Source organism: Chenopodium album, chromosome 11 (assembly GCF_948465745.1).
Source record: "Chenopodium album chromosome 11, dcCheAlbu1.1, whole genome shotgun sequence".
Lineage (NCBI taxonomy): Eukaryota > Viridiplantae > Streptophyta > Magnoliopsida > Caryophyllales > Amaranthaceae > Chenopodium > Chenopodium album.
In genome coordinates this window covers 53319127-53331393 of record NC_137844.1, presented here as the reverse complement: position 1 = coordinate 53331393, position 12267 = coordinate 53319127, and the positions used below count along the sequence as shown (strand labels likewise).

Below are 12267 nucleotides of genomic sequence, written 5' to 3'. Positions count from 1 at the left end.
GGTGATGGTGATTAAGGCTAACATTAATTGAAGGAGGGACGGTAGTTTTGGTGGTAGTGATTGTGAAGAGGAAAGATATTTAAGAAAAAAGAAAAAAAAAATAACCAGTTAAATAGGTAACCAGTCAAAAGGCTTGTTAATAGAAGATTGACATCAAAGGTGGGATTATTTCGGGAATAAACGAAGGTGGGATTATTAACGGAAGACCAAGTAAAAGTGGGATTATTCTTTTCCATTTTTTCTAAATTTATAAGCAATAGTTCAATAATCCCTCCTTAGAAATCAAATATTATAAGCAATAGGTTCAATAATCGATAATTGTATACATTTTGTAAGCTGAAACTTGAACAATGCATGAATGCTACTCAAAAAAATTACAGTAAATCGAAGACAACTAATGATAGGAGTATAGTTCTTGAGTAATTATAAGCAATAATTAACGATAATGAAAATCAGAAGATAATTAATTACCTGAGAAGCTGATTGAATGGAGAAGAGAGAGCTCGGAAGCAGCTCCAATGGAGGAGTTAAAGTAGGACTTCAATGGAGAAGAGTAAGAAAGAGTTTCGGACCATAACAAATTTAGGGTTTCTTCCTAATTTTTTTTCAAAGAATTTGAACAACATCAAATTCTTGTGGGATAGCCTAGTGTTTTCCTCCATTTCCATTTTTGCTACAACACTTTTTTTTGCTGAAATTGGAAATTTGGAATCTTTTATACTCACAAGAGAAATACTGTTGGCGTTAGGTTGGTAGAGGGGAAAGGGAAAGGGAAAGACTTAGGCCTGTTCTCTTAATTTCAGTTCAATTCATTTTATTTTAGTTCGGTTTCAATTCAGCTCAATTCAGTAATTGAGTATCATTTCATCTTAATTTAATTTCAATTCACTTTCTAATTTCCTTCTCTTATAAACAGTTCAATTAAGCTCAGTTTAGCTCAACTCTTACTCCTTAACTTATCATAGGTTGTTTGTGTTTATTTTAAATAAATGGGATGGTCAAGGTAATTAGAAAATTGGTCAAGCTAAATGAGCAATTCAAATACCATTTTTTTTTTTTTTTTTTTTTTTTTTTTGATAATCAAGAAAACATACAACAGTTACAGACCCTTTCTTGTTGCTGTAGCAAGTAGGTGGGTTTCCTGTTCTCTACATCTACTGACCTTCCTTCTAGCTCCTTTCTCTTCAATGAATGCGGTTACCAGCTCCTTTGAGTCCGTAAGATATTGGTCCGCCTTTTAGAGGTAATTATCTCTATCCAAGGGATTTGGCTTATAAGCAACAATCCACTGATGAAGTGATGATTCAACCAAAAAATGAAACCAGGTTTTAATGGTCATGTTTGGGGTATAAAATGGATTCACTTCATGAAAATGATTGGCAATCTAAAATATTGGGAACAATACCAAAAAGATTAATGCCATAAAACTCAAGTTGAATCGGTGCAACAAACTACTGTATAAAAACTTTAATGCTGGTCCAAGTGGAATTAGATCAAGATCCGTAACATGAATCCACCTCTAATCACCATCACCTTTTCCCAAACCTATTAAATATCCATCTAAGTGTCATCCTTTGATGCTGAGCTAGGTTGCTACAGAGTAACAGAGGACGACAACATTGACAATATCAAAATACACAAAGGAGCACCATTCATCATTTTTCAACATATGGACAAGATAAATCAAATAGGAGCATGAAACGACATTTATTTCGCTAGGACGAGCATTATCAAAGAGGATAATAACTTCATAACATGATTTACTGACAGTAAGTTGTTACAGTGCCATAGAAATAGAATACCAACTGCACCACCAGTTATAGCTGTTAGTGACAGTTTTTCCTTCTATTTCAGTTTCTAGCAAAGCAAACTAAGCCATCCTAATATAACTTCTCCATATATAATATGCGACTATATACAGGTAATAAATAAAGCAAATTCATCTTCCCTTGTTGGGCATCTAACTAGCATCCAGTGACTATTGCCTAATTGTCAGCTCTGCCTTGAGATGCAATACGCCATTGATAAAGAACTGGCTATCCTCCGCCATAAACGAGGTCCATGGTGTACCAAACAAGTTTCTGTACCCAACTGCCTTCCCTCCTGTGAAAGTGTAATTCCCTCGATATTTGGAAACAAACTCATCAGCTGGCTTTTGTCTAGCAGAAAATTCATAATCCACAGCAAACGATACAGAACCCTTCTCCTGCATGCCCAAGAACAGACCAAAGCAATGAAAGGAGCTCTGCTGATCCATATTACAGTGGGCAGAAAGGAAAAACCCCTGTCCACCGAGATGGAAAGCCTGGGAATACACCCGACCTGATGGAAAGAGGTTCTGACATTCCTCTTTCCTCAAATCCAAGTACACTATACACTGCGGTCGTGGTAGTTCAAACTCTATCACCTTCACTGGCCGATATTTGTAAGCCCGCTCAATATAACGGTGACCAGAAGTGTTAGCCTCATCTGAGAGCAGGGCTCGCTGACGATAAGGTGGCTCGGCCTTGAAAAAAAGTGCTTCCGACACCAGCTTGGAGGAGAGCTCTGGATCTAGGTCATTGCATGTCATGACTTTCCTTAGCTTCCTGCATGTCATGTGCGGAAAACGGATCAATCGGCAGAGTCGAGTGCCAAGTACCTTTCGTCGCTCCTCCAACTTCGAGTAATGGGTTCTAGCCCACTTCACTGCAAAATCATAAACGGCGTCTTCAGAAGCAACCTGGAGATCATCACTGCACAGCACTGCCTCAATTCCAGCAAGAGGGAGGTCCATTACCTCTGACTGAAATCTGGTAAACAAATGGCCGGTCAATTATTACTCACGCAAAAGCTAATAACCTACAACAATTACAAAAGCAAAAAAGCATGGACTAATTGCAAGAGCTAGTGGCCGATTGAATTGGAATTAATAACTTTGTGGCAATTAATGTAGGAACAGCAAAATATCTATTTTCTCTTCATCTTTTATTTGGGAAAAGGATGAGAAATTCAGATTTTCAGGTAAGCATACTTAGTCATGTCCTTGAACCGTAATGCAAGAAACTCCTTGGCGGCATCGGTCAATGGTTTGACTGCATCAGCCATCAAGACACTTGAGGGAAGGTCCAAATATAACAAAGCTACATCAGACGTCATAGGAAAATTGCGCAACATCCGGCTGCAGTATCTCATGCATGAAGCAACTTCAAATTTGTCAGCGGCCATCAGAACATCTAGTATACCAGGTGGAGTGTTGGTTTGTAAAGTATTGCTGTACATAAAATTTAGGAGATCCATAAGCGCAGCTTCCTCTGCTCCACAAAAAAAAAAGGGAGTTTCATAAGTTAATAATTCCAAGCTCAGTCAAAAAGAAATTTTAAACACTATGCTTGGACATCTGTTGTGAATAGAGAGGGGAGAAAAGGGGGGAAAAAATTAAATAATGGAGGTGAGGGTGGGTGGGTAAAGGGAATGCTTGTGTTTTCGATCCAACACTGGAAGGATTTGGTTAATTAAAAGGTGAGGCTAACGTATCCCTTCCCTTTCCCAAGACATACTTAAACAAGGGAAGAACGGAAGATGATTCCCTCACCCTCTTCCCATACTTTCCATCCAAATTACCCTATCTAACACACCATCAGTTTATGAACAAGAAAAATGAATCAGCAATACAGATCATTTTGATGAGGATAATGACAAGAAAAACTAAATTCAAGCAAAATGGCCCTTGTGACAGAATTCAAAAGGAGAATGGAATCATTTACTACCGTGCAAGGCATCCATCTTCATCCACTTATACGGAGTATCTAGTAATGGATTAAGAAAAAGATTCCAAACAGATGATTCCATCTGTACTTACCAGAGGCATGAATACGTAAAGTCACGTGTCGCTGCTCAGATTCCCTCATCCCATTTGAAAATAACTACAGAAGAAGTGTCAAACAATCAGAAACATGATACTAATTTTAAGATGAAACAAATAAAGACCGAGTGTCAGACAAGCTGAGATTATCACCTTATAAAAAAAAGGACTCTTGGCAGCTAAAATTGGAGAGCTTATGTGAATAGTCTTCACTTGAAGAACTACTGAACAATCCATGTTCAAGGGAGAATCACTATTTTGCAGAGTCTCATCACCTACAAGATTTTAACACAGATCAAAATCATGCAGAGAATTAAGCAAATGAAAAGATATAAAAAAAATTAAAAAAAAAAATATATATATATATATATGAGCATGGAAACACAGAACGATGTAACATTGTAATTCAAATAATTTCCAGAAAGTGGAATAGATAAATCAGTATCACACCATCAATAATCGGTGACTCTTCTAGCATAGCCACTGCTTCCCCTTCTAAACTTTCATAGGCAACACCATCAGGGTCTGGCATATTGCAGTTCAAAATCTGATCATCAGGCTGCAGAATAATATCTGCACCTGCACCTGCACGTAATGTTTAATCAGTGCTGTCAGCAAATAATCATGGCAACCAAAACAAAAGGTTCTTTTTTTTTTTTTTTTTTTTTTTTGTGCAATAGAGGGGAAATGACCCCCAACAAAAACAAAAGGTGAAATAGCCTAGTTTATATACCAAAAACCCAAGAGTAAAATGAACAAATACTTAAAAAGCATCAATGAATATAAAAAAAATAAATTAATTAATTAAAAAATTAAAATAAAATAAAACCTATATATAATATCAGAGAAACAAAGATAAAGCCTCCTTCCACAAAATCCTTACAGATGAGTTTTCCTAAATTTCACTAATGTGGAAACTCATGAATTACAAATAGTAAATAATTACAGAATAATTAGAATTCACTTTAAAATCAAAGTATCCGTTTGTGGGATAATCCTTCCCCGATCTAGCACCAACTTCTTTTCTAGCTTCTAATTAGGTATGAAATCATTCAAACTATGAAGATAAACACACAGTTGTTTCTTCTTTATCTTATATTTGTGTCAAAATAGAAATCAATTTTTTGATGTTAAAGGGCAAGATAACTCAAGGTTTTTTTGTTTTTTTTTTTTTTTTTTTTTTTTTTTGTGGGGGGGGGGGGGGGGGGGGGTGAATCCCCACTTGGTTGAATAAAAGGCAAAAACCTGATATGGCCCAAGTCCTGGACTTTATTCCACTCCATATTGGGTATCACTTGGTGTGGCTGTTGCTTCAAAAGATATTCACTCACATATGACATGTACACACTCCAACCATGATCTATAAAGATGATTAATTGATGACTAATTCCAGATGCTAAGCATAAGTAGGCAGGGAACCTTAAGAGCTGCTTCATAAACCCAGTTGCTAATTTGCTATATCAAGCTATTTAGAATTTGGCCATTAAATAAAGAAGCTCTGAGTAGGAAATAAGGAATTTGCCCAGGGATGTTGCTATTCTGTCTTTCATGTCACTACTCTAATAGTTATGCCCGCATTAGCGACATCTCATACATAGTTGAGACAACACATTCTAATCTACTAAAATACACCTAAGTAAGAGAAGAGCAATGTGCTCCAACATTTTGATTCAACCATTCAAGCAAGATAAAAAAAAATTCTCTAATCAAGAAACCTGTTGAAGTGACAGGAGTAAAAACTAGCACTATTAATCATATGGGCATCATTTCTTCCATCTAGTGGTCAAAATAATGACACATGCAGGACATGAGATCACTTCCAGGGGCGTTTGCTTAGGTTTATTTAAGAAAGGGAAAGGCAATCAACTACCATAACTTCCTTTATTATTGTTTGTTGGACAAATTTAATGATCACCTTTATCCCTTTTTCCCCGACTTTCTTCTACCATGATTCCCCCACACCAACCCCCCCCCCCCTCTCAAAGGAACCAGCCTAACCAACTTAACTACCAATTGACCACCCAAAAAACTCCACCCATAACCAGAACTTCCTTTGACCGCCACCAAAAGTTCCTTAAACAACACCAGAACCGCCCTTATCACTGCCAGAACTTCCTTAGCCACCGCCGTCTGCTGGATCCGCCCAACCATCGAAAAATTCAGCCAACCACTCGCAAACTACCCCAACTCACCAACCATAAAAAAAAAAAAAAAAAACCCACAACCTTCAAAAACTCCCAATCCACCACGAACCACCACCCAACCATCACTAAAAATATAACCCACCCACCATAATCATCCTCTCACATTGAAACCATACCCAACCCACCACGAAACCACCCTTCCACCATGACCCAATCCTCCCAAGTTCACCCAAACCGCCAAAAAGAAGAAAAAAAAAACATTAAGACTATGATTGATTGATTGATTGAACTTGCCGGAAACCGCCCCAATAACAACAAAAACTACTCTAGCTATTTAAAAATTACGCCACTTACTCTAAAACCAACCAAAAACAAGTTGTGGAGTGAAAATGGTGGTGGTTATGGAGAAGAGAGTGGTGGTGGTGGTGGTGGTGGTGGTTGACCTTCTCTCCCTTTGCTTTTAAGAAAATTAAAAAACTAATAATAATAATAATAATAATAATTAATTAATTAATGAAAAAAAAAAAAAAAAAAAAGACAATAGGGAGTAGCTATCATTTTCCCTTTTCTCCCTTTCCCCTTTTCAAACAATCGCCCCCTTATAGTGTTGTTATACCAAGACCCTTGGATTTCAAGCTAACATAGATTAGTTTGGTTTCGAGCTAAATATCCCAATAACATTAAACTAAAGATCCAATAATTTTGCATATAGTTTATGAGTTTTCAGATAAATTCTAAACACACAGGTGTCTTCAGCAAAGTAACAGCACAAAAAATCCATATAGTTAGAGGTTAAGTGCTCGAGCTAGATAAATTTTCCACAATAATGAGAATTGGGGAAGATTCAAGCAGAAACTAAAGATATACCAAAATCTTGGTCATCCTAGTGAAAACCACAATAAAAAATAAATAAAACTCATTAGATAAAAGTATAAAACTACATTTACATGCAACTCAAAGCACCATTTGATACTACTACAGCAGAAAACCCAAATCACGCGTTTAAAAGTAGCTAAAATTACCACTAGCTAGTTAGTAATCCCCAATTTAATAATCAAGTTCTCTTCTTAAGGCAATTCACACAGACCAAGTATATCATGAAGCATTAGTCAAGGCATTGGTTTCCAAAGCTAACACATACTTTCATACTAGTTTGATACTTTATTTCGAATTGGAGGGAGAATACTATATGGGCGAAATTACGAAATATGATCTTAAACCAATGGTAATCAGAAAATCAAAACTTGATTTCTATTCAAAAAGTTCCTATCAAAACTTGATTTCTATTCAAAAAGTTCCTACTAATAATTACCTTTGCAATCAAATTAATTCGCCAATAATAGTAAACAAAAACCCTAATTATTTATGCATCAATCAACACTAAAAGCCACAATTACAATCGTATTAAAAACTAACAATCAAAAAATACAACTCAAAAGCATAAATTAATGAAATAAATCAAAATAAATTGAAAAAAAATCAAGAAAATTATAGAAATAAAAAAAAAAAAAAAACAAACCAGGTTCTTTTTTGATATCATCTCTCCTACGCTTCCGATTCTTAGCCCAATCAGCAATGGTGGTGCAACCATCATCGTCGGATTTGACATCAGGCAAATCAGGAACAATCTCAACCTTCAAAATCCGGTCGGAAAAATTGCTATCATTGAAAGCAAACCCAAAATCAGATTCCGAGCTTGAAGATTGAAGATCATCATTAGCTGCGCTACTAGTACTGGCACCCGATTTGATGATTGCAATTCTGGAATTGGCTAATTCCATATTCGACTGTTTCATCACTTTCCCAGAAACCCTAACCCCCAAATTTTGATTCTGGGAAACAAACCCTAATTAAAAACTTAGTACTCGTATCTGAGTAAGTGTTCACAGTTATTGTGTGACTCGTAAGTTATTTAGAGTGACAGCATCTTAAGTACGAAGTATTAGGTTTTCACTTACGACTGAATATGGAAAACTTTTGCGCAGGTGGAGTGTTGAATTGATTTGGGGGATTTAGAACAGAAAAATGAGTTGTGTCCAATTTTTGGATTTTGGAAACTTTAGTTTAGCTTAGAGGCGATAAAAAAAATCGGGTAGGGCCAGCCCGTTGTATAAAATTTTGTGTTTAAATTCGCACAATAAGTATCCTCCGTAGATATTATTAGTTGCCAAAAAAACATATACTACGTAAATATTGTCATGTCAAAATGGGTTTTATGGCTTTTAACGGTTCGGATTTGAGTTTTGAACTAAAATTACATACGAAGTATTTATGTGTTGTTCAACATTGCACTTTTTTTAGATCGGGCCAGCGGAACAATTATTGATGCTCACCTAGTCACCTCTATATACTCACTCTCTTTGTTTGTTTAGTACCCCTAATTTAATTGAACACGTATGCTAACACATAATTTTAATCAATATTGTATTCTGTAAACTTATCAATACTTGTAAATCCATACATTTTAAAAAGTTTAAGAAAGCTCCTATGAATAGCGTACAGACATGTATTTGTATATTTTTTAAAAATATTTGTTTACTTAGTTGTCTTTATTAATGTTAATTGCATCTTTTTTGAACTCTTAATAATAGTGTGTGGTTATTTATACCCCGACTCTAAAAATATTTTCTTACATATTTTCTATCGTTACTGATGCCAACAACTAAATTTGTGAAATAAGATCAAAAAGAAAAGTCCGACATGGTTAAGGCGCGCACATTAAATGCCCTAGTCATATTAATGTTTATTATTCGAAAATATACATTTAGACAATTCCAACAACTACTCACATATGACTATATGCCTATGTTTTCTTTTTTTAATTAATACATATGTATAAATCATTAACATTGGTCGAATTCGCTTGATAGTACAAAAAGTCAAGGTGAGACACTTTTAAAAAACGGGAGGGAGTAATCTAGCACTTCCCTACATCTTCATGTCACTAATTTATCTGGTGTTCCATTAAATAAAAATTTGATTTATTGCATTTTTTAAGAATGGAATAGAAAATGGAGAAATATTTTATTATGGAATAGAAGGAGTAGCTGAGAAGTAGAAGATTGTTGAGGATCGATCAAACGTAATTAACACTACAAGTAAAACGACAAATAACAACATAGTTTGGATTAGAATTAGATCTTAAAGTATAACCGAACCCAAGCTCAAAGCCCAAAATAGGTGCTATTGGACTATAATACCCCAATGCCAGTAAGATACCTAAACCAAACACAAATTCTAAGGTCATGTGCAACAAATAGCCCAAATTTACCAACATGGATAAGCTCAAAACCCAAAGCTTGCAATTGAGTAGGAGCTAGGACTAATCAATTTTAACCCTGTTTTTTTTTAATTTTTTTTTTTTTTTTTTTTTTTTTGAAATAATGAAAGTAACCACTCAAATATTATTACTTTTTGCTAAGTTTAGGGGCCATTTGGTTCATCATAGGGAAAGGGAATGACTAAAACAAAGGGAAAGGAGATAAATAGATGTAACTCCCTTTGATTTGCAATGTTGTTTGTTTTAAATACCAAAGGAAATGAGAACCACCATGAAACCACTACACAACTCCCTCTTCAGTTCTCTTTCTCTTTTTTTTTCGAACACCTTGAAGATCCCCCACCACCCACCTTGGCCACCTACCCTACCACCTCCCCACAATGCCCCTCCCCCTATCCCAACCGCGCCTCTTTGTCGCGACAAACCACCAGTAAAGCTCTCCCCTCCCCTGTAAAACTTCTCCCAGCCCCGAAAAACCCTCCCCGACCACCTAAACCCCTTAAACGCCCTTAGCACTAGCTGGAAGTATTGGTTGTATGGATTGACTTTTTAAGTTAGTTGCTTATGCTAACTGTTTACAAAAGTGTGTTTGGTAAAACTATTTATGGTTGTTACCTGTTTATTAGTGATAAAGTAGTCAAACAAGCCAAAAGCCAATAGAAAAAATTACTCTTATTAGTTTTTGACTTTTGATGGAAAAGTCAGCTTAAAAGCCAACAAAAAAGTCAACTACCAATCGTATTTTTTGGCTGTTCAACCAAACTAAAAAGCCAAAAGATAGGCAAAAAGTCAATTGTCAATCACCCCCATATCTTTGTTAGTTAAAGAATTAGGGGTAGTACTCAAGTTTTGGGTATGAATCCCACGCCGCATACATCATTTGCAGCTTATGGCTCTATACAATTAGTAATCTATTGGAAAGTGTTATTATTTGCATATGGTTCATGCCCTAATAAAAGATTTGGGTTTAACTCTCGCGTATATCATTTGCAGCTTATATTCCGCATACACCATTAGGGGTAATATCCAAAATTTGGTTTTGAATCTCACTTACATCATTTGCAGCTTATGGCTATATACAATTAGTAATCTTATTGAAAAGTGTTACTATGTGCGTGGTGCATACGGTGCATATTCCAATAGAAGATATATAGAAGGAAACAATTAGTTGCAAATTACAAATTAATTAAAGCCTAATAAGTACAAATTGGAGCACCTTGCAGTGTGAAGCTCTTGTCTTCTAAACTTTATTTACCTGTTTTAGTGGTCCACTAATAAACCCTATTTAACCTTATTCTTAATCAGGAAAGAAGTGTTATGTGAATGGTAGCTTAGTGCTGAGCACCCTAACATGGCATGTTTTGCTTTGAAAAATGAACTTCAAAGTACAACCTAGATATTCTAATGACAGCTTTTATAGTATAATTAGTAATATTAATTGGTGTATTACATGGTGTAGTTTAATTAATTAATCAAAGTGGCGGCTTATTGGTAAAGCTTATAGTATATTAATACTTTTTATGTATCCATCAAGAAAAAAAAAATGCTATTTTGCTACATTCTAAACATAGGTGTGTAAGCAAATGTGGAGTACATTTTTGTTGGGCTCTCTGCTTACTTTTGGTTTCTTGATCATATCACCTCATGCATTCTTGCTTCTCATGGTTCATGGTTTTCTGAGAATATAGATCTGTAATATCTCTCTTAATATCTGGATTAAATAGATTTAAGATACAATTTACTCCCTTAGCTAGGCTTTGTTCTTTTAATTAAATATTAAAAAAGTTGTGAAAAATAAGTTGAGATAACGGTTAATAAGTTTAATTTATTCATAAAAGCTATAGAGAATCAATTAATGTTTAGATTAGGGTTACCAAAGTTCTGGTCAGAGGCACAAGTTTATATCATGGTTGTTGGAGTTCAAATAATTAAGAGGTAATTAATAAGTGTAATTTATTGTTAAAAAATTAATATTAAAAATACATAAGCAGGTGAAAAGAACATAGCTTTAATTATAAGTGCATTTCTCGATCAACTTAATACTCGCAACACTTCTTATATGTTTTGGATAAATATATATCAATCTTCCATCCACCCCAAACAATTTAGCTAAATGTTTTTTCACAATATATGACAAATGTAACGAATAATCCCTTTTATACCTTGTTATTATAGCGATAGAGAGATTATTTAAGGCCAGGGGGGAATATGATTTTGCAATGCAAGGTCCAATAATTAAAACAAATTTTAGGTCAATTTAGTCCAAGTGTTAGGTTCTAAAAAGACAACTGTACGTAGTATAGAACTTCTAAGTTACATAGTATATATAACTAATACTACGTATATAATAACCATTATATCTTTATATCTCCATCCATCTTTAAAATAAAAAGGCATGCACTATAAAATATTGTGATCACCAATTTAGCAACTCATATCATACGTGATACGAATATAAAATTTGACAACTAATAAGTTAGCTAAAAAAATCTTAACCTTCCAAGATTACAAATATTGCATGTGATCACACTTTCATATCAACTGTTAACTTTGTTAACTTTGTTTGTTTTGTTTTTATTTCTTTTTGCTTTGTTTTTGCTTTCTGCTCTTTTCTTTTTCTAGTTGTAAGTTTTCTCTTTGTTTTGGGGCTTGCCCCTCGTCTTCACCAAAAAAAAAAAAAAAAAAAATCAACTGTGATATGAATATAAAAAATTTTAACCTTCCAAGATTACAAACACTATACTTTTGTACTTATAAATTGAAATCTAATTGACCTATGATGTACTCATAAAACCATTCATCCTCTATTCAATCAAAAACAATATAATGGCATCAAAAACCACTTTGTCTATTGCTGTCATAGATCTTCTTTTTTGATATTGGCGAATGCAGATTGTAAGTAATACAATTATTTTGATTTTTGTTTAATCTGGTTTCTATGGCAGTTTATATATGAAAGAATGTAATTGCTTCATTTCTCATCTATATACTATACTAAA

At 34.6% G+C, this 12267-nt stretch overlaps 1 protein-coding gene across 2 annotated transcripts; it reads right to left on the bottom strand.

The window, feature by feature from the left end:
* Positions 1-1679: 1679 nt before the first annotated feature.
* On the bottom strand, positions 1680-8032 carry LOC145567752 (BTB/POZ domain-containing protein POB1-like). Of its 2 annotated transcripts, none has more exons than XM_081627122.1 (6): positions 7508-8032; positions 4295-4429; positions 3998-4119; positions 3842-3905; positions 3014-3293; positions 1680-2792 (listed from the first exon to the last, which is right to left on the bottom strand). In XM_081627122.1, the coding sequence occupies exons 1-6, from the start codon at positions 7782-7784 to the stop codon at positions 1979-1981; spliced, it is 1692 nt and encodes a 563-aa protein (XP_081483248.1). In that variant the 5' UTR covers positions 7785-8032; the 3' UTR covers positions 1680-1978. The 2 variants fall into 2 exon arrangements, with proteins under 2 accessions (XP_081483248.1, XP_081483249.1); XM_081627123.1 differs by having other exon boundaries at positions 4295-4423.
* Between the last annotated feature and the right edge of the window lie 4235 nt (positions 8033-12267).